At 44.9% G+C, this 23387-nt stretch overlaps 1 protein-coding gene across 1 annotated transcript; it reads left to right on the top strand.

Moving 5' to 3' along the window:
- Nucleotides 1-455: 455 nt before the first annotated feature.
- Nucleotides 456-20152, top strand: Cplx4 (complexin 4). The gene is made up of 3 exons (XM_047526008.1): nt 456-622; nt 5554-5641; nt 19655-20152. Exons 1-3 carry the CDS (start codon nt 456-458, stop codon nt 19880-19882), a joined length of 483 nt encoding a protein of 160 aa, XP_047381964.1. The 3' UTR covers nt 19883-20152.
- Nucleotides 20153-23387: the final 3235 nt, after the last annotated feature.

The raw sequence follows: 23387 nt of genomic DNA, 5'->3' as shown, positions 1-23387 counted from the left end.
ACGTTGAATCTCAGGACTGCAAAAATGATGATGATGATGATGGTGATGATGATGATGATGTAAAATTTAAAAATGGGTAGGGAGAGAGAGGCTGAGAAGTGCAAGTTTCTTCCTCATGAAATGAACTGAGTGTATCAATCAGAAGTAGTCGGTTGCATCTGACCCTAACTGTGGCTTTAGTAATCAGAGCCATCTGCCTATACGCTAAGGCGGTCCCCACTCTAATCCAGCTTACGTCTGGCAAGCCACTCTTCCCCTCCTGATGCCCTTGAGCAGAGGAGGCTGTGCAAAATCCTGTGCTCCTAAATGTGTCGCTGTCGCTGAGGATAACTGGAGGTTTGGGCTTGGGTTCATTTCATTGGTCTTGTTTTTTTTTTTTTTTTTTTTTTTTTTTTTTTTTTTTTTTTTTTTTAGTTTTGTCTGGGGTTTAGCTTTCTTTTTCTAGGGCAGAGACAATGGCTTTCATGGTGAAAAGTATGATAAGTAGCCAGGTAAAGAATTTAGGATTTGGAGGTGGGTCTGAAGAACAAAAAGAAGAAGGCGGCACATCGGACCCCGCAGCAGCTCACGGGATGACCAGAGAGGAGTATGAGGAATATCAGAAGCAAGTGATTGAGGAGAAGTGAGTACCCAGCTCCATTTCCCCTACACAGCCAGCAGATCCATGCTGGTCCCCAGTGCACTGCTCCATGCCTTTTAGGATGCTTCTCCTTTGACCATTGACCTCTAACCTGGGGACTGTTTGACCTGCCAAATGAACCATTCCTTAGTCCTTAGCATCAGCGGCTACTGTGTGCAGCTTGTACAAGTGGAAGTGAAAAATATGAAATGAATCAATGTTCCATTCTTAATGCATCTTAACATGGTATGGTCAGGCATGTTTTAGTGGCCTTAGTTTAATTCTTCAAATATACAATGATGAGTCTATCTTTGTGATCGTTCTGAAATTCATCCTCCTACCAAGTAAAAAGTTGTCAAATTGTGAGAATTCAGACTTTATCCCTAGAAAGGACCTTAAAAAACATACAGTGCAGCTTCCTTGATCTTGAATTAAAAGGCCCAGAAAGCACAACATGATAACTATGTTGTAAGACATGACTTATCAAAGACTGTGAATAAATTTGTGGATTGTTTATTAGGAAAATTCTGAATATACAGACAAGTAGAGTAGTATGATGAATACTTACATATGCCAATATAAGTCAATAGTTAACATTTTGCCATGTTTACTTATAGGTTAAATAAATATTCTAAAGTAAATTACAGATATCATGATAACTTTGTCACTAAGTATTTTAGCCCTATACCTCTAACAATGAGAGCATTCTCCTGGCTATATAAATGCAATAAGAAAATAAATAAATAAAAATAAATAAATAAATGCAATAAGAATAAAATATAAAATATTAGCAACATTTGATTGGGTATTATGGATTGGGAAGGTCACCTATAGTTTAAGGATGAAAACATCCTTAAATAAGTGTAATCTATGTGTGATTTGTTTTAAATGGAATTATTTTAAGAGTCTTTTAATAATCAACTAAAAATCAAAGTATCAGTCTGGAGGTTAAATGTTCACCATGTGTTGCAGAAAAAAAGTTTTTCTTTTTTTGCTACCATGGCTATTTTGCTAGTAATCAGTTACGTAATAGTTGCCTAAGTCCTACTGCTAAGATGATTATAGGTGAAAAGGTTAATGACCTGAAGAAAACTAAGAAAGTACAAAGCCCACAGCTAGTGGAAACCTCGTCTATTGTCTATTCTGAAAGCTTATAAAAGCACCATTGAATGCATCATTGGCTTTGCAATAAATTAAAATCAGTTAAAAAAAAGAAAAAGTAGTTGCAATAGCAAAACTGGTGTTGGTGGCACCACTTGGGCAAAAGAAGCAGTATTCTTTGAGTAATGACCAGCTTTGCCTATAAAAAGTATAAAAGAAAATCAAGTATAATGAAGAAATAGAATAATAGCATCATTAAGTCTCAGTTCCAGTGGGCTAATGAAAATGGTCAGTAATTTAGACTGTCTATCTGATTACACAAAGTATCATTTAATATGCCCAAGCAATACATCTGGCCACAGAGATGGCATCCATTTGATTAACGAATGCCCTAGTTTTCCTTAACTTGACATACGGATAGATCAAAGCTCAAAGTTGCCAAATGGTATGGGCAATCACTAGACCTGCTTATCTGTCAACAGCTTGGATTTTTGTGTGTGCATGAGAATATTAAAAATTTATGCAGTCACCCAATTTAAGGAACAGTGGTAAGACAGCAGGGCAGCTGTTTCCCCGTGGCAAGAGGGAGGACCTCCCGCCAACCACTGGCCTGAGTGCTTAAGTTAAACGTGGAGAGAGTGCAGTCTACCATAATTCCAGTGAAAGTTGCCAGATGAAGGCCTCCTAAACCTGTCCTCATTGTTTTAGAAAGGCGGGATCGACTTCTACTAATTGTAAACTAAAAACTACTTAACAATGCACTCTACAGCACATTTGTTTTTCTTTTCCTTGTGTGTTCAGATTTTCCCCGCACTATTGGTAACATGGGTCCTGAAAGCAGTCAATACCTAAAGAGAAGATTTCAAGAAGAAATTCTTGAAAAGGAAAACAAGGGTCTGTGTATCCCTCCACTTTCCTCAGCTAGGCAGGAGTGCTTCTTTCCCTAGTGATGGTTCAACACTTGCTCCTTACCATTTGCAACTTGACTCTGAACTTAGGTTTCTTCAGTAATCCTTTGGAGCCTCCACTCTGGACTGGGCACTGTGAAACATATACCAAAATGGAAGATACGGGTTTTCTTCTGCAGAAATGTATACTCTATATGGGGAGAGAAACTCCATGTGACTATAAACACAAATCAGCTTTTCTAAGTGGTTTGTAGACTGTATGGTATTAGGATGGAAAATAAACTTACATTTGATTTTCAACAAAGGTGCCAAAATAATCAAGTGGAGACGGAAAGTCATTTCAACAAATGGTGCTGAAACAACTAACAAACCCCTAGCTTGGACCCTACTTCACACTATACACAAATTAGTTTGATTTGTATCATCACCTAAACATAAATACTAAAATCATATAGATTTTAGAGAAAACATAGAATATTTTTTTGAGACTTGGAAGTAGGTGAAGGTTTCTTTCTCATGACCCAGAAAGAATAACCATAAAATTCTTAAATGATATATTAGACTTTCTTAAAATTAAGTATTTGTGCATGAAAAGACATCATTAAGAAAATAAATAGGGCTGGACATGGTGGTACATGCCTGTAATCCCCATGGCTGGGGAGGCTGAGGCAGGAGGATCACAAGCTCAAAGTCAGCCTCAGCAATTTAGTGAGACTCGAAGCAACTTAGTGAGAACTTGTCTCAAAATAAAACATGAAAAGGACTGGGGATTGCTCAGAGTTAAGCACCCTTGAGTTCAATCCCTGGTACCAAGTAGAAAAAAAAAAAAAAAAAAAAGGAAAAAAATAGGCAAGTCACAGACTATAAGAAAATATTTGCAAAACATAAGCCAAACAAAGGACTGGGATCAAAGATGTCTGAAGAACTCTAACATATCAATAATAAAAGAAAAAATAGGCAAAAAAACAGTATTTCACAAATATATATATATATATATATATATATATCAAATTAGTAGTGGGGAGAAACCTCCTTGATATCATTAGTCATCATGAAAATTCAAAATCACAGGAGGTCACCAGTATATATACACCATAATGACTAAAAAAAAATCCCAAATATCAAATATTGGTCAAAATGTGAAACTACCAGAACTCTTTTTCCACTTAAAGAGATACAAGATAGTATAACCACTTTGGGAAAAGGTCTATTTCTTATAAGACTAAACATCCTCAACTAAATTACCCATCAACCCAACAATTCCATGCCTAGAAGAAATGAAAATACATATCCACAAAAAGACTTGTTCAAGTACGTTTGTAGCAGCTTCGTTTACCAACATGGGAAATAACTCAGGTGTACACAACAGGAGAATGAATAAACCATGCTATTTGTACACAGAACACTACTCATCAATAAAAGGGAACTTTCTGCTAATAAATAAACATGGATAAATCTGGAAGCTCTTTATGCTGAGTGGCAGAAGCATTATACAAAAGGTTATGAAGTGATGGTTCTGTTTACGTGAAGTTCTAGAACAGGCAAAATGAGGGGATTTTCTCAGGCAGGAGTAATGTTTGAGATCTTGGTAGGGGCTTGGGCTTCACAGGGGTGGCATCATTCAATGGTATGCTTAAGATTTGTTAATTAAATTGTATGCAAATTTCACTTCAAAAAAAAAAAAAAAAGGAAAAGAAACTGTAAATAAATATGTAATTTCGTCTACTGATGTGTTTCACCAAACCCAGGAGCAGAAATCCCTCCAGGCCTCACTTGACCTCACCTAGGAACCAGAGGCTGTGGAGAAGCCATGGCCACTCTTTGCCTCCCTTGCTTTTGCTCCTGTCACCATATTGCCATGTGTCTCTTCTGTTTCTCAGCAGCCAGCTCCCTCTCCAGCACTCCCACCATCACCCAGACCACAAGGAAAATGGCAATTAATGGCCTTCAAGTTCAGCTGTTACAGTTCTAGCCACACTTCTGTCTGTCTCAGTCCCAAACCCAAATTCTCAGAGATTTCATTTACCCAACTTGTAAATACATACACTTCATACAAAAGGTTATGAAGTGATGGTTCTGTTTATGTAAAGTCCAACCCAATTCAGTCAGAGAGCAGAGAGTCAGGTATATAAATTTGGCCGCCAAATATGCACTTTTGTGGGCCACCAGGAAGGCAGAGGTTCTCATGAGCTTTGCACACATCCCCAAAGGTGTCTGCTTTTGACTGGCTCACCATAAGCAAGAGAATCCATTTCAAACTTTAAGCAAGGGTCCAATTAGGTCATCCATAGGGCAGTACGCTAGCCTGGCATTATGGAAATCTAACCTACTTTATTTAGGGCTATCTCCTTCCAATAGCTGGGGCCTAGAGTGGGTGTTAGTGATGGGAAATAGTTTTATATTCATCCCCAAATGCCATGGGTCTCTAAAGGATGTCCTGGTCCTAGATAGGACAACCCTGTTTTGGCTTACCTTAGAATCACTCAGGGGGTTGTTAGAAATGAGCTTGTGTTCCCCCATCCCAGGGAGTCTGGTGCACAGGACTAGGATCAGACCCGGGAAACTGCCTTCCTCACAGGCCAGTCCAAGGACTAGGCTGGAGGCTTGTGGTCCTGAGCCATGCAGTTCCTGAGCAATCACACATCAAGAATTGTCACCTGCCCCCCTCTGGGTTCACATCACAAAGAGATTCCCAGACTCAAGCTGTCTTGGGGAGGGGACTTACTGGTCTGTACTAAGTGATGGCACTAGAGTAAAAGAGGAGCATACATTAGGGGATGTAGGGGAGGAAACACCATGTTCCCCAGATGTCTGGCAGCAGTGGGGACTCAGGTGTGTCCCGGGGTCCAGCTCCTCTGAGCAATGGCTAGAATGTCCTGGGCTCTCGTGTCCTTATGATCCTTTATCCTATTCTTTAACTTTTAGGATGGAAAGAGATGCTGCGTTTACACAAAAAAAGGCAGAGAGGGCGTGCCTCAGAGTCCACCTCAGGGAAAAGTACAGGCTCCCAAAGGTAAGACCCTCAGCACAGGAACACCTCAACATCTTTAATTAACAAAAAGTGGGATGTCCGGCTCAACAAAGGCATGAGTATCAGAATGAACCCATGAATATATGTCTTAATTTACAAGCTTGATATAGTAAAAGCAGCATTAAATTAGGAGTTCATAAAAACTAGATTCCAGTTATTTAACCTCTATAAAATTCCATTTCCACGAAAGAAAAACAGAATCAATACCTGTGGATGACATTTTTATGTAAATGTATCTGAAGAATACAGAACTTGTAAACAGAAATAACAGGGATAGCAGCCATAGTTGACATTTGTTGATCTCTTTCTAGGTGTCAAGCACTAAGCAATTCATTTAGGTCCCATTATCATCTCCATCTTAATGTAACAGGCACAAAGCAAGGAAGTGTCCCCTGCCATATACTAGCCAGCAGGGAAAGGCAGAGCCCAGGGTCTTACTTCCATGATATTCTGCCTCTACTTAAAAGAGACAATCAATTGCTTATTGGTGGAGATGACAGTAGTGATGATTGTCACCCAGCACCATCTTCTCCATCTCAGTGCTGGTTGGAAGGACAACTGTCTGGAGGCTCTGATGGAGTGTGTAGGTGGTGTACTGGTGGGAAGAGGTTGCACTGACATGTATGGACATGGCTCAGGTAGATCAAATCCTGTGAGAGAGTTAGTCCCTGAGACCCTAAGGAACACAGTTTGTGCCCTCAGTGAGACGAGGAAAACTTACAAGACAATTTAAACTCATTTCCACACGCAACCAATGATTGGCGAAGAAGGCTTCCTTTTCCCTCCCCATCCCCCTTCAGCTTTGCTACTTTTCCCACTATGCATGCATTTTGGAAGAAGGAAGCACTTAACACTGCTCCTTCCATTCTTATTACCTGGTGCATTTCCTGAAACTCCCTGGGATGTCACTGGCTGTCTGGCAATGTGACCTGCCCTCCGGAGAAGCCTGAGTCAGATTTACACTGCTGAACTGAGGAGCCTGCCTCCCTCTTGGGTCCTTCTGATTAAAGTACACATCTTGTTTAGGATGAAGCAGAAATCTCTCACACACACACTCCCTGGATCAGCTGGGCATGCATCTTTCACCAAGGTGAGGCTTTTTGAGGCTTTATTTTTGACAACTATAACAACTGTCCTGTTACCCTTCTGTGGGGATTTAAAGAGAATGGGTTTCAACTCTGGCTGTGCTACTGGGACAGGGTGCAATTTCAGATAGTTTTTTTTTTTTTTTTTTAAAAGTCATCAAATGACCTCAGTTTTCTCATCTGTAGAATGAGGGCAATAATACTCAACCTCATAAGTAAAGCTTTGTTTGAGATAATATAAAGGATTCGTATTTAATTAAATTAATGAATGAATGAATTTATTTATTAACTTATTACCAGGGATTGAACCCATGGGTGCTTAACCACTGAGCCACACCCCTAGCTGTTTTATAATTTTTTGTTTTTGTTTTTGTTTTTTGAGACAGGGTGTTACTAAATTGCTTAGGGCCCTGCTAAGTTGCTGAGGCTGGCTTTGACCTTATGATCCTCCTGCCACAGTCTTACAAGTGTGTGCCACTACATTCAACAAGGGCTCTTATTTTTTTAAATGTTTTTATTAGTGAATTATAGCTATGCATAATGTTGGGGTTCACTCTGACATAATCTTAGATGCATGGATTATAATTTGCTCCATTTCAGTCCCCAGCACTTTTTTCCCCTCCCCTCTTCCTCTCCCTGTTCCCCTGCTTCTACTCTATTAGTCTTCCTTCTATGAATTGTATTTTTTTTAATTGGTGCTTTATAGATATACATAAGGGTGGCATTCACTGTGGTATATTCATATATGTACATAGCATAATTTGGTCAATTTCACTAGATAGTTCCTCCCTTTTCCCATCCCTCCTCCCTCCCCCCATCCCCTTCCTTTCCCTTCTGTTTTCATGGGACCCCCACTCCATCCACTTTTTCCCCCTTTAGTTTGCACAAGCTTCCAATTATGAGAGAAAACATGCAGCCTTTAACTTTCTGAATCTGGCTTATTTCACTTAGCATGATGTTCTCCAGTTCCATCATCTAGCAAATGCTATAATTTTATTCTTATTTATGACTGAGTAAAACCCCATTGGCATATATATATATTCACATACCACATTTTCTTTATCCATTCATCTGGGCTGGTTCCATAACTTGCTTATTGTAAATTGTGCTGCTATAAATACTGATGTGCCTGTTTCACTATATAATATGCTGATTTTAAATCTTTGGGATAAATACCAAGGAGACGACAGCTCTGTTACTACTGTTGTGATCTCTGTGCACAAAAAGTTCTTTTTTCTTGATAGTAACAGTCAGGAGTCCTGAGGACCTGGGGTAAGCACAATTGTGTATATAATTGATGCAATATTTTGAGACCCCCAAACGTCAAGAATCCAAGCCTTTGGACACTATGGCACACGCCTATAATCCCAGCATCTCAGGAGGCTGAGGCAGGAGGATCACAAGATCGAGGCCATGGAATCTTTGCCTTTAGAGCTCTGGTACTGACACAGGAAAATCGCACCCAGCGGGTAATGTAACAGTTGCACACTATATATACAAGAGGACATATGGATCATCTGTCCCCTGTTGGGTGACAGGATCTCAGGAAGCATCATGTCCACCTGATGAATTTCATTTATTTACCTCTTATTTAACTGACAGTGTCTTTTCTTGCCATAGTTATTTGCCAGAGAGGTAATTCAGAAGGTCAAATTCGGTTCATAGTAGGCATCATTTCTCTCTCCCCTTGGGTTTTAGTAACTCCCTGGTCTGCTTGGTGTCTCAAGAGAAGAACCTAATATTGGAGACTTTTTTCAATATGAGACTGTGGTTTGACCATAAGTTTCATTCCTTTCCATATATAACTGACCCAGCCTGGTTTCTAGATGAGAAGTATAGCACACATGTTGGGAAACTAGAGACCTTATTTCAACTGTGGAAGAAAATCCACCTCCTACGTTTGAGACATATTAAAAGTAAAATTGTCTTAAAAACGCCATATCTTTCTTGTAGCAAATTGTACCATTCTTGCCAGAATAAATTTTATTACCATTATCAGTATGTTTTAGGGAAACAGTTCCCTTCATGGCCAAGTTGTCCTGCTCTTAAATTCTGAGCTGTCCCCAACATTTTGGGGCAGTTTTGAACTCTATTTGGTGCAGAACAGCCTAAGGCATTAGGAATGTCACCCAGTCCTACCCCAGTAGCCAGGGAGCAGCATTTTTTCTGCTAGTGGTTGGATGCCCTGCCCAGAGACCTCTGTAGTGTGGCTGCCTAAGCTCCAAATACAGAGACGAGAATTTCACTGGCAGCAGTCTGCACCTCGTTCTTCACCGCCAAGTTTCCTTTCAGTTGGGGGCCTCGGAGGGCGTTCTGATATGGTGCTGCATTTTGTAAATTCCGCTCGATACAGTGTTCCAAGAGTTTGCCTGTGGTGTGAAACGCACTGACAATACTAATACTACAATGGCCTGCTTTTCATAAAGTACGGGGGCATTCTAATCCAGCCAAATTATCTGTAAAAACAGCACTTAATAGAAACGAAACAATAAAAAACAACAACCGATCGTATTCTGCTCAGTCATCACCAGATCCGGCTAACTGCCCCAGCCTCCACGCACGACCTTGCGCATGCAGTTCGGCCCCTCCCTTGAGATCCTTCTCTGCCTCCCATGCTGTCACCTGTCACGTGCTTCCTTCCCACCGGCCCGCATCCCCCGCACGGAGGAGACTGGGCGCAGCGGGCCCTCAATAGCCCACGTTGGGAGACAGAGGTTGTGGGGACACGCGTTTCCCTGGGCGAGATCAGCGCCAGGGCTGCGGCTCCTTGTCTGCGTAGAACAGCAGCTGGGGTCAGCTGCATCCTGGCTTGAGGACGCTGCCCAGGTCGCCTGCGCGGGGACCGGTCCCTGGCGCCCTGCGCCCCCTGGTGGTCCCCAGCGCCGCCGACACCCAAATCAGCAGGAGGACGCACGCTGGGCTCTCGGGCAGAATCCGGACTGCGGGGGTCATAGCAGGACCAGGGCGGAGCAGAATCAAATCTCTGCAGGCGAGTTGTTTTTCTTTTCAATGTCTATTCCTTTGTAATTAAGAACCTTACCCTGCCTTTGATTCCTCCCGTGGTATACTGGGAGAGAGCCCTAGAAACAACAGGGTGTAACTGTCTCCCCAGAAAGTAGGATGGTGAGATTTTGAAATGACAGTAAATGCAGACGAGTTGAGGAATTGAAATAGTCAGCCTTGAGTGGAGAAAACTGGGGAAGTGAGGACTATGAGGAACAGTCACCTCCCAGGCTGGAAGGCCATGCTGGGTACTGCAGAGGCCCCTCCGCGGTGGGACCTTGGAATGCCCTCAGAAAATGGTAGTGAGAATCGGAATTGGAGGTCTGTAGATGCTCCATTAAGGAGCTAAGGGCCCTGGACTGCCAGGTGTCTGCTCACTGTGACTGACTGAGAAAGGTCAGGCTCCTCCAAACCTAAGGTATTGGAGGGAGGATGGGAAGGAGAAGGATGGGAAGGAGAAGGACGGGAGGCAGGTCTGCTGCAGCCCAGGGAGGGTGACCACAGTCTGGACCAGGAAGGAAATATTAGGTTGGAAACAGGACAACAGAATCCTGAGCCATTACATGGATCCCCTCTGGGGCCATCTCAGGAACATGCCACCCATCACTTCTCCCCAACTCTTTGAAATACTTTTCCTAGAACACATTTGGATTCCTGGATGTCCACCATAGTTTGACTCCTTGACACTAAATGTCTGATTATTTCTCTTTTTATTAGATCTATTTCTTATATTCAGAAAAGCATATGCCACAGGTGCATACTCAAAGCGTAAAAATTGTGTAAATTTAGACAATTGCTGAAGGTCACAAAACTTAACTGTGACAACGGGGACTCAAGCCTCCTTATTCCTCTTCCAGTATTTTCTGTGCCCTATTCTCACAGCCCCCCTGAACTGCCTCACCCTTGGTGGTAGACCTTAGAACTCAACACAGTCTACTAAAGAACATGGTGGTGGGCAGAGTGATGGGCATAGGATTCCAGTGGGCACCTAATAACCTTCCCTTCCATGAGAGGTTTGAGAATCTGTAGACTTATTTCATGTCATAGAATCCATACTGAGCAAACAGTGATAGCAGTACTAGTAAGAGTTCACAGTGAACTGGATAAATGCAACAGGTCATCAGCTAATGAGGGATGACCCCGGGCACCTCATTTACAATTCCCCAGGGTCACCTCCACAGTGGTTACATAACAACAGGAGTCAGTTCTGGACCCTTCCCCTCACCAAGACCCAACAGGGAGCAGATTTGAGAATCTGTCTTCCCAGGAGCTGTCAGGTCTAATGAGGATAACTATGTCACATTTTGGAATTAGAACTGTATTTTCTAAAGAAATTATTTGGCTGGTGTTTCCTATGTTAGAGAGTTTCACTCTACTGCTGACTGGGAAAATCAAACTTGAACCCTTCAAAAAGGAGCAATGTAGGCCTGGACAGTGAAAATTCTGCAGTCCCAAGCTTATTGTTAATTGTTGATGACTGTACCATGTCTTTTGATGGCCTCTATTAATTGCAGTAATCAGATAAGTAACCAAATAGGCATAGTAATCAAGCTGCACAAGCTGAGGTATATCTGTATATTTATACATCTATATCAGCTATTATAATGTTCACATACACACACCTAGCCCATATCCGTTTCCTCTAGATTTCAATTTTAGGCCATGGAGGATTTAAGATGACTCAGGTAACCCAAGATGCTCCCATTAGTTAGTTTGAGATCCCACCCCACCTCCAGCTTCTTCTCTGCTTTATAAAGGAGGTCACATCTCTCCCAACTGAAGCAAACAAGCAGCACTTTCTTGGTGAGCCTGCCTTTCTCAGAATCTTTCCTTGATGAGCCTGGTTCCCCTCTGCAGGGGCCTTCTTCCTTCTGTCTAAACAGTTGATGGTCCTCTTATTTTCTCTTAGCCTCTTTGCTCTGTTTAGCACCCATGGTAGCTTCCTCCCTCAAGCCCTCTCTTCTCTGCTTATTCTTCTGCTTCTCATCCTCCTCCAACTCTTTCTTCTTTGTCTTCTTCCTGGGTTACCCAGTTACCCCCAAGCTTTGGAATGTTCCAGAGTGCTCCCTTGGCAAGCTCACTTGGGTCTGCACATTCTCCCTGGATAGCTGCATCTGGCTACTGCCGTCAGCTACCACCTGCATGTTGGTGGCTCTCAGATCTGTACCTCCAGCCCCCATCTTCTCCCTGTCATCACTGTATCTAGCCTTACCTGGACACTTCAGGGGTACGACAAACTCACATCCAAAGCACAGCGGTTCATCATCTCCCTCCAGTGGCACCTCCGTTGATGGCTCCTCGGTCACCTGAGCCCAAGCTGATAACTGGAAGTCACTCCAGCTCTTCCCCCTCTGCTCCAACCTCACACCCAGGAAATCATCAAGTCACCCTCAGGCACCTCCTAGACAACTTTTTTTTCATCCCCAAGTTGCCAGCCTTGTCGCTTCTCACCTCTGTGACAGCAGCAGCTCTATGTAGCATTTCCTCTTTGAGCCTCAGAACTACAGCACTGCTTTGTGCAGATCCCATCCTGTTCCTTTCCTGGTTTTTACTTGTTGGCTGGTTGGTTGGAGGCTGTGACTTTTTAAAATCCATACTCTGACCTGCACTCCATGATGCAGCTCCTATCTCCCTAACCTCACCCATACCCCTCCCTGCCTGAACTGGGCCTTCCTCCCACTCTGTCCCTGTACTCTGCTCCCTGCGTTCCTTTACTTTTTATAAGAAGTGCCACTCTTCCAGAACCTTCCATGACCTCCCTTTCCCTACCTAACTCTAGATTGGTACACTTTCCCCAAGTCCCTGTTACACCTTGGGGCATGCCTCCTTTATCTTATGACCCTGCATAGTTACTTACTACGTGCTCCTTGACACACTTGTCCTCAGTGCCTAGCATGGGAGCTGGTATGTAAAAGTTGCACACACACACAGTTTGCTGGATGAATGAATGTTATTTTGGGAAAGGAAAGGAAAACACAAAATATAACCAAAGAACAACATATCAAAAACAGCAGAATTAACCTTAAGAGTTATATTAACATATTTTTTATGAAAAAAAAAAAAAGTCTGGATCGGACATTACAATTATATATAAAACCTAAAGTTTACATTATAATTAAAATGTCATATTTTTTCAAAAACAGGAAGTCACATGTTTTAAACAAAGCCACAAGATTCTTTCAAAAGCAAATGGGCCCTGTCCCCAGCCAATTCAAAATGTATATGTAAGTCAAGCCAAATTAATAAGAGAAAACATTTCCACAATGAATCCTAATCCTATTAACAGAATTGTCAATCTAGGTCAGTCCCTGAAGAATAATGTTGTACCCCTGCGGAGCCATATGATTTAGTTACACCTGGTGTTTGTCTGCTGTATTAGGAGCATTGTTCAAAGATGAATGCAGAAGGAACTCTCTCAGTAGAGTTGTCTTTAAAAGTGTCACATTGAAAGCTCCTTTAGAATTGAATTTAAAATTTGCCTCTTTAAAAAAGAAAAAGTAAAGATGACTCGTGGACCATCTTTACTGACTCCTTGAGCTTAGGAGCTCTTGCGGCTGCCCAGCAGGTTCTGAGACTCCGAGCCCTCCCGCTTCCAGAAGCTGTTTCTGATGGCAGGGAGGCCAGCAGAGGTCCCCTTCTCTTCCTTCCCCTCCTCACCCTGCCCCAGATCTGTTTGCTCCTCCTACTCAGGCCCTTGAAAGAGCAGAGGGACAGGGGACAGAAGAAGGTGTCATGAGACACTGGTGAAGCGGGTTTCGACGCATGCTCCCTAGCCACCCTCCGAGGAAGGTAGAGATAGCTTCCCCTTCACAAGCGAGAGTGCAGCTCAGAGAGGGAAAGCGGGTTCTCAGGAAGCTGCTCGTAAGGGGAGAGCAGGAGTCTACCCAAGTCAACCTGCCCGACAGGACACGCTTTCCTGCAAGGACCACCTGGTGGCCATGCTGGGTTAACAATGGGAATGATATTCCTCGTGACAGGAATGACATTTTTAAAAGTAGCCTCATGTGTAAATGAGAGGCTTAGAAAAGTGACCTCTAGGAACTTCTTGAGTCCTGATAAGGAAAGAAGCTCTTGCAAGGAGTGCAGAGCTGGTATCTAGAAATGGTCATTCCACGTAGGACCTTGAAATCAACGTGAAAAACTGACACCCACTCTTTGAAAAGACAGTCCCACATCTGTCCTACTCTGGTGTGCCCAGGGCTCTTAAATACCTAGAACAAAGCACAGCAGTGGGGAGCAGGGGGAGTGGCCGGCAAGCCCCAGCCCAGGGCCAAGCACACAGTGCAGTCACCTGGGCAGCACCAGGACAGGGAGAAGTGACTTGTGATGACACGTGACCACTGAAGGCACTGAGCTCACAAATCCAGAAACCTCAAACGTCAGCTGCACTCCCACTTGGCCGCTTGCTGTGTCCCACTCCAAAAGTGAATAAGCAAACCAAAACCAAAATCTAATCTACCAAGAACCAACCACATGGGGATCTGCTTATACACCCAGGGGACTAGACGAGCAGGCAGTGAGCACTCAAATTTTTGAAGATATAACTATTTAAGATAATTTATCACCACATCTCATGTCTGATAAGAGATGAAGGTCAGTTTATCAAGACCTAGGGAATAATAAATCTGAAATCCAGGGTCGTGCTCACCCTGAGGTTAAAGATCAGGGATCAGTCATGGGGAAGGACAGCAGGATACAGGCTATTTAAATCATGGGGTATTCGGCCCTGGCAATAAAAATAAGTCTGGTTGGGCAAGGTGGTGCATGTCTGTAATCCCAGCAGCTCAGGAGACAATGCAGGAGAACCCCAAGTTCAAAGTCAGTCTCAGCAACTTAGCAAGGCTCTAAGCAAATCAATGAGACACTATCTTTAAATAAAATATAAAATAGGACTGGGGATGTTGCTCAGTGGTTAAGCACCCTGGGTTTAATCATTGGTACCAAAAAAAAAAAGAAAAGAGAAAAAAGGAAATCTGGTTAAAATAGGATACTAAGGCCAGGTGTGGTGGTGCACACCTATAATTCCAGTGACTCAGGAGGCTGAGGCAGGAAGATCAAAAGTTGGAGGCCAGTCTGGGCAACTCAGTGAGATTCGGTCTCAAGAAATATATAGAAAAGAACTTGGAATGTAACTCAGTGGTAGAGCACCCCTGGATTCAATCCAAGTACCAGGAGAGAGAGAGTAAAATGGATTCTGGTCCATGGGTATAAAAATAATTAGCTCTGAACATATTAAACAATATCCCAAATTGATAAGATTTATGGAAGTAAGAAGACTTCCGAAGCAGACCCTCTGAGACCCTCTAAGAACAAAGTTTGGCCTGTCATCCATGGTGCCCTGACCATGTAGCTGTCACTCACAGGCTTGCTTACTTACTCCCTCCCTGAGGTCCTCGAGCCTCAGGGCCCCTCCCGGAAGCTGCTTCCATACACTCCCCCACCCAGTGATGCTGATTGACATTGGCTGTAGCTGTGCTTGTGTTCAAAGTGTGGACTGTGTTGAAATACTCCTGGTCTCCCCCACCTAAGATTTTCAATGGGCAGCAAAAGTCTAGACAAGGCACTCATTGTGTGAGTGGTAGACAAGGTCCTGCCAGCCGGACGGTTCATTAGGAAAGACGGAAGTGAGGCTGCACAGTGTCCACTCCATAGATCCTGTTTGTGCTCCTTAATTGCTTGCTCCGTCCCAGCTCTCAGGAAAGGGCCCACACTCTCCCTTTCTCTGGTTCACTGTCTCCTTCTCTATCCCAGACATCTTTTCTGCAGGGACCTGGACATGGAGCTGCTCCCTTCCCTCTGAAATATTAATAACCACAGCTACTATTTGAACAGGGTTGGAGGCCGTTTCCCAGCATGCCTTATTCAATCTGCTCAATAATGCATGGAGTGGCCCTCCCACTGGACGTCAGCCATGTAAGGTGGCTTGCCCAAGGTCACACAGTGAGTGAACAACAGATCTGGGACTGGAACCCAGGTCGTCTGACTATAAATCCCATGATCTTTCCCCTGCTGTAGGTCACCTTCAGAGAAAGAGTCCAGGGAGGGTGCCACTTCCACAAATGAGACACGCTTAGCGAGTCCTAGGTCCCTGGCCAGCTCAGTTAGTTAGAACCCAGTGCTAATGAGGCCTGGATTTGGTCCTCTAGCCACTCACTGGTCTGGTCTGGTTGTCTCACCCTTAGCCAAAGGTGTCCATGGCAAAGGCTACCACCTGAGCAATTGCTTCTAGAACTAGAATCACCACCTGGACCAACTATGATGCAGATGGAGGGCTAGTAACACGGCACTTCTAGAACCACACGAGTATAGGACTCTGACTACACCCAGCACAGCCTGCAGACCTGGCCATCTGGGGCACACCTTATAGGCCCCTCTCTGCCCCGTCGGCCACACACCTTCACATGAGGTGAAGCCCACATCCTCTTTTACTCTGGCTGTTCAGAACCCCATGTGCCCTGCCTAAGCACATCTCGGGCCTCCTTGGGGGTTCTGTGCTGAGGGGCTGGCCTGAGTGGGGCAGAGGCCATGGGCCAGGGTCCTCAGGTCCTTAGATGGAGCTGGGTACTGAGCAAAGTGAGGGTCAGGTCATGTGCCAGGGACCTCTGCCAGTAAGTACTCATGCTCTGCCACTCTCAGATAGCAGGGTGGGCCTGACCACAGGAAAGCAGAGCTTGGGCCAGCTACCAGCTGCCTCCGGGAATTGAAGACCGAGTGCTGAAAGGGGAACGAATTTCTGATTTAGGAGAGCTAAACTGGGGATCCAAGGGGGGAGTCATTGCTAGGCCGGAGGTGGAATGCAGAGAGCAAGGCCTCCATATGGGTCTAACCCCACATGCATGGTAATCCTCAGTAAACTCCCACCCATCTCTGAGGGTTATCATTTTTCGAATAGCTACCACTGGTTGAGAGTTCAATGAAGATTCTAAATAACACAATTACCATCTACTTGATTCTTCACAACTCTAGGGTATATAATATAGCCCCCAATTTATAGATAAGGAAATCAAGCTGAGAGAGGTTGGGTAAGGTGTCCCAGGGCACACAGCCTTATAAGTGGTAGACTTAGCATCCTCATGCAGGCAGTCTATCAAGCCAATGTCCTTAACTCTAGGTAGTGCCACCTCAATGGGAGTATAAAGATGAGCTGATAACTATGAAGACAGAGCTCTTTACAGCAAAGCACCTCTATGACTTTGCATGGTATTAAGACTGTTATAGACCCTGACAATAGGCTCACTGGCTCATTCGATACACAGGTACTGTCAGTGTCTCCAGACCAGAAACTCTGCTGGGCTGAGTCAGAAAGGTGCATTTACTGCAGCCTGCAGGACTGTAGAGCATCAGATCTCACCTGGAGCAGCATCAGAACCATGGGCGGGCTTGCTGGTCCAAGCTCCGCCCACCCCAGTCTCTGAATCAGCAAGTCTGGTTAGGGCCTAAGTATGTGCATTTCTAGCAAGGTCTCAGACAATGCTGCTGCTGGTGGTTCAGATCCTACTTTGAGAACCATTTTGTAGAAGTTGGGGTGATCAAGAGCCCTTCTCTGAGTTGTGAAATACAGCAGAATCCCAATGCTCAACCTTCCCTGGGCAAGTGTTGCAAGGACATAATAAACTTCAAAGTCCCCCGTGGAGGAAGAAACCATCCTGAAGCTTCTTTGGAGGCTGCAGGGTCTCTCTGGGAGTGGGAGGCAGGAGAGCCCCATCCCCTGTGAGCAGGGCAGGTTGGGTCTTCAAGGCACTGGGTGGGCTGACTGGTGCGCTTCCTTCCGTCTGGTCTTTAGCTACCTGGACCTTCAGGCCCACAGCTGTCAGTCAGTCCAGGGTGGAACCTGGTGACAAAACAAGGATCGTGCTTCTAACAAAGGAGCAGAGCCAGAATTCCTGGGGCTGTTTTTTCAAATCATTTACATTTGGTTTTGGGTACAGGACAGACATCCTGCATTTGCATGAACCAATTCAGGGCTGGGTGAAATCTGCTTTTTTCACTCCTGCAGAAATGCCCAGAGGGTGATCAGTGAGGAAACCAGCCACGAGAGTAGGTAAATAAGAAGTAAATAGAAATGCAAGATTGGCTGGGAGCCCCTGGGGATTAACTAATTAATCCCACAGCAGTTAGACGAGGAACTAATTAATCCGCTAAGAGCTGGAGGGGCTGAATCCCCAGCCAAGTGCAAGAGGCTGAGACAGAGTATGGGTCTCCTCCAAGGTCTTCAGGGAGGATCTGGGTGAGAGCCATCTCTCCCAAGGTACTCATCTCCTCTGTATCAGGAATCCGCCTCCCGAGCTCATTCTGGAGTCAGGCTTGGCTGTCACTCTTCTAGGGAGCCAAATTAAAAAAAAAAAAAAAAAAAGTTCTGGGGAAAGGTTGCTGGACTCCATGTCTCTAAGGATGATCTGGAGAAGTTCAGAGCCATCGAGTGTCGAATAAGGTAAAGATCTCAGCTCACTTGACTGATGGGGAATACCACTTGAACCTAGAGACAAGCAATATTTCTTTCTGATCAGTTCTCCTCAGCACCCAGGCAAGGGGCATTCCCATCCCTTAGGAGTCGGCTTTAACTTTACTCAGAAATTCAGCAGGTGCTTGTTATGACTTGGTTATGAGCTGTCCCCCGCAAAGCTCCTGTGTCAATGCAGAAATGATTGGAGGCGAATCATCAGATTGCAAAAGCTGGAGCCTAATCAGTCCATCCTAGTTTGAATGGACTGACTAGAGGGCAATGGTGGCAGGTGGGGTATGGTGGAGGAGGGTCACTGGGGTGTGCCCTGGAAGGTGCGCCCTGGAAGGTGCATCTTCCTGAGGCCTCTCTTCCCTTTCTCCCTCTGCTCCTGGCTGACATGAATAGAGCAGCTTTCTTCCACCATTCTCTTCCATGATGTTCTCCCTCCCCTTGGGCTGACTATGGGCTAAACCTCTGGAACCATGAACCAAAATAAGCTTTTCCTCCTTTAAGTTGTTCTTTTTGGGTATTTTGGTCACAGTGAAGAAAAGCTGACTAAGACAGTGCTGAAATCTTTCTTAAATCACTGTGGTCTGATTAAGACCCAGATGATCATTTTATCTTCATGTGATCTCATGAACTTTGATAACAGATGCAAGGCTGGTCACATCCTATGCGGGTGGGCCCTAACGTAAGTCCCTTCTATCATTAGCTCTTCTGACACCCTTTAATTTTCTGTGCCCCTGAAACCCAGCTTGCTTCCTCTTACAACCCGATCTCCAAAAATTATCCAAGAACTGCCATCTGGGAACATCAGCTGTGTGAACCTTTCCCAGAGGACATTTTTCTTTAGATTATTCTCTCAGCAGAACTTGCAAAGCTGCCCAGTGAAGGAGTCAGAGTGAGAATTCTGGCTTCAGTGGGCATCAGCATTGAGGAGAGGGCTTCTTGCCACCTGGATTGCCGGGCCCCACTGTGGAGTTAGAACTTCTGATCTAGCAGATCTGTGGTGGGGCCAGAGGACTTGTATTTCTCACAGGCTCCTAGATGATGCTAATGCTGCTTGTCCACTAAGCACTAGAAAACCATCAGGCTAGAAGTTTCTGGTCAACCCAAGGCACAGCAAAGGTGGAACCTCCCAACCTGGAGCTCTCACCTGCATGGCGGCCACAGGTAGAACCTCCCAACCTGGAGCTCTCACCTGCATGGCGGCCACGCTAGAAAACCATCAGGCTAGAAGTTTCTGGTCAACCCAAGGCACAGCAAAGGTGGAACCTCCCAACCTGGAGCTCTCACCTGCATGGCGGCCACAGGACCAGCCTGTGCTGTGAGACAGCCATGCAGACCACTCACTTCACTTATCCCTGGCAGACCTTTATGCTCTTACCGCGCTTACATTTTATTTATTATTGATCAAACTGGTTAATTTTAGATTATTTCATTCTTTGTTTATTTTTCACCTAGAGTGAAATGGATGAGAATCAAATCCAGATGGCTGGAGATGATGTGGATTTGCCTGAAGATCTTCGGAAAATGGTAAATGAAGATCAAGAAGAGGAAGAAGATAAAGATTCTATTCTTGGGCAGTTGCAGAATCTCCAGAACATGGACTTGGATACCCTAAAAGAAAAGGCCCAGGCCACCTTCACGGAAATCAAGCAGTCGGCTGAACAGAAGTGTTCTCTGATGTGAGGGGACAGAAGAAAGAGAAAGAAGTGGGCAGGGGCAGAGAGAGGCGGGTGGAGGGAGGAGGAGGCCGCGGGCAGGAAGGGGGCTCACCTGCAGGCCTTCCCAGCAGCATGAATTTTAACATTGAACACGGTTAGGACAACCGTGATAATAAATCTGTCTACAAGCATGCACACAATGATTGGGTCGTGCTCATTGTTCCTAGCAGAGCACCTAGTGAGCCCTTGCAGAAGGCAACACACTTCCCTGTTGGTAATAAATGTATCTATGAGATTTCAGCTGTCAGTGATGATGCCAAACACATCTGCTTAAAGGTCGTTAGGACAATCAGGAAGAAACAAGCACAAGCAAATGGCATTTCCTTTCTGACTTTCTTCCTTAGAGGGCAAGGCCTCACCCCTCCAACCCTGAGCATGAGGTCAGGACCTTCAGCAAAAAACGCCGAGGGTCAGGGTGCCGACTAGGAGCTCCTGACTCCCCCCCCCCCCGGCAGTCAAAGATCACCCCCTACTCCCACTGCTCCTGGATGTCAACTTTTCATCAGGTTTGACACTTGAACACTTCTCAGCCAACTGGCCTAAGCAGGGTTGTGGTCAAAGATGAGAAATGGAGGCAAGGAATAGGTTTTGCCAGCCGTTTGCGTTAGAGGTCATTATCTAAGGGGCCATGTGAAGACCAGGCTTGAGGGAACAAAATTGGAGGCAGAAGGGTAACAGGAAGGCCGCTGCCACTGTGAGTTGAGCATGACTCCTCCTGTCTGAACTTGGGGACAGGAACAGGAACAAAGCAGGTGGATGAATACAGTATCAAGAAGTTAAGTCAAGCTCTTTGTCTCGGCCTCTCTGTCCCCTCCACGCTTCTCTCTCATTCTCTTGTCCCCATCTTGCCCCTCTCCTTGCTTCTCCTCCTCTTCCCTCCTACCCACCCCCATCCTGCCACCTTACAAGAAATCATACTGGCATTCTGTGCCTCAGCCTTCCAGGGTAGACACTGCTGTCTTTTTCTGACATCTGCTCTTCTCTCTCTCTCTCTCTCTCTCTGAATCAAAGGACTTAATAGTTTGCCTCTGAAACATTTAGAGCTGTTGAACCAACACCAACCAAACCAAAACTAACTACTGGGTTTTCAGTGAACATGTTATTCATAGAATTAGAAATATTCAATGACAAATTTTCTTGAGAAGAATTGCTGTGTTAGAGGAAAAGGAGGTTAAGACTAAAAAGCCAGGGGCTACCCTGTTTCATATCCAGAGATCCCAGATGTGTTGCATAAGAAGCAGTTTCATGTTTAAAAATACACAAATAAAGACTTAGAGTTCCAGAACCTATGGTCCTTGGCGAAGTCAGCCCCTCCTGAAAGGTCTGGGGAGAACACTGGAGCAGTGTTGAGGTTAATGAGCCTCACAGTCCACAAACCCCAGATACCACATTATAAAACCACATTGTCCTCTATCAGAACTGGCATGTGAATTGTCTTTGGTTTTATGGAAGAAATTTTTAAATATAGTTTTTCCAACTACAAAATAATATATGATCTACTTTCAGTTTGATGCTGATTCTGCCTCCCGAGGGAGGGTGGGTGAGAGGCCCTCTGTGGGACTTCATGGCACATGTTGTGTTGTGACATGAAATACGGTGACTGACAGACTATTCCCCAGACCAGTGCAGGACGACACAGGAGACTTGCTTTCTTACAAAAGAGGCATCCAGCGCTGCCAAGGAAATCACTAAAAGGAAATCACTAACTTGGCACTCCATCTCGACAACCAAAATGACTCCAGTACCATTTGGTCACTCTCCCAGTGGAGCTGCACCCTGTCCACGATTCCTCTTGGATCATCACATGCCACATCATAACAACACCACAGACCACACCACACTACACGGCCCCATAGGTAGCACGTTAAAACGTGCCACACCATGCAGTAGGACACCGTTGCTCATTACACCATGCCACAGCCTACCACATCACGTTACGCCACAACACACCCCTCTCCACACCACAGTGGGTCACACCAGACTGCACCACCCCAACCCACAGCAATTCCCATGGGTATCAGGTTGGGACAGGGACGGCTATGTGTTAGGGTACTCAGAGGCCGCCTTCCCTCTACAGGGTACATAGGTGTCTGTGCCTGGTGATGTTAATGAGCACCACAAAGGTCATCAAAACAGAGTCCAACAATTGTAATGGACTGGGAGGAAATCTATCCCCAACCCATATACTAAAGGAACCCCTTCCAAGATGTCTCCATGGAGCCTTTCCATAAGCTTCCAGCGGTACGGAGTTCAGCACCTGCTACTCCAAGGGAATTCAGCCACCAGCCCTTCCATGTGCAGACATCTCTAATTGTTAGGAAATCTTTTCTTCTCTCAAACTGAAATTGGCTGCATGTTTGACCCATTTATCATGGTTCTGTTGCATGTGGCTACAGAGAATAGCCTAAATTCCCACTTGGGTCTTTGATGTTCCCACTCAGTTTTCTCACTTCCAGGTAAGACATTCTCACTTCTTTTAGTCAATTCTCATCCTACACTACTGATACTGTTAACTCATGAGGTGACCATGCAGACTGTCATTGTCCACTCTGTCACCATCTAGGAGTGATGCTAGCCAGGAAGAAAACTGAAGTGCTATCGCCTTCCACATGCTGCCACTGGACTGGGTTCTTGAGGCCGTTCCTGGGTCCACTCTGTCAGAAATTAGGATTTTAGCCCACATTGCACCCAGCATGACCTCAGGCAAGACCTTTACCCTCTGGCAATGTGCTTTCTGAACAGGAAAAAGGAAGAAGGGGCTTTCCTTTACATTCTGATTCATTCTATGGTTTTGGGATGGCCAATCTTGAAGAGAGATTTAGCATGTGTAAAAGAGAACACATTAGCCCTTGTCACTGTCACAAAACTAGGCTCCTTTACCAACAGCAGCTGAGTAAAGAGACAGCAGGTCCCAGGAGAGAGAGTTTTGATAGGTACCAGAAGAGAGAGGGGTCCTGGAGGGTAGTCTGTAGAAAGAAAACACAGAAATCCAGGGAGCATTTCCACCCAGGCAGGATGAACCATAGGGACACTGGGCAGAGGGCTGAAGAACAGGCCCCAGGGAGGCAGATTAAATGGGCTCTCCAATTTTGCCTAGAGTTGGTCTAGTCCCAATTACATGGACTCTAGTGGCATAATGAATCAGGAGTTTTACTTCTGAAAGCATATTGACAGAGTAAGCTCACAGTTATTCACAGACCCACTAATCCAGTTTGTGGGTTATATAAGCCCTTTGGATTTGCTCCTGGCATGAGAAAGTTGACCAAATCACTACTTACAAACAGAACCATCAGAGACAGGGAGAGGAGTGATATAAATAATGAACAAACCTGGGCTTCCAACTTCTGATAACAGGATTAGCTCCTACCAGATGAACTGCTCCACAGGAAACAACCATACACTGGACAAAATACAAAGAAACAACTGCCCAAAGGCACTGGGAGGGAATCAAATCTACATCTGGAAGAAGG

The sequence above is a fragment of the Sciurus carolinensis genome, chromosome 15, assembly GCF_902686445.1.
Source record: "Sciurus carolinensis chromosome 15, mSciCar1.2, whole genome shotgun sequence".
Lineage (NCBI taxonomy): Eukaryota > Metazoa > Chordata > Mammalia > Rodentia > Sciuridae > Sciurus > Sciurus carolinensis.
The sequence above is the reverse complement of the archived record's forward strand: the minus strand, read 5'-3'. Positions and strand labels throughout refer to the sequence as shown.

Bases quoted from the DNA above. Each gene is read 5' to 3' on its own strand.
- Cplx4 (XM_047526008.1), top strand. From the start codon at position 456: ATGGCTTTCATGGTGAAAAGTATGATAAGTAGCCAGGTAAAGAATTTA. The intron at 623-5,553 runs GTGAGTACCCAG...TTTAACTTTTAG, and splicing joins AAGCAAGTGATTGAGGAGAA to GATGGAAAGAGATGCTGCGT. The intron at 5,642-19,654 runs GTAAGACCCTCA...TTTTTCACCTAG, and splicing joins AAAAGTACAGGCTCCCAAAG to AGTGAAATGGATGAGAATCA.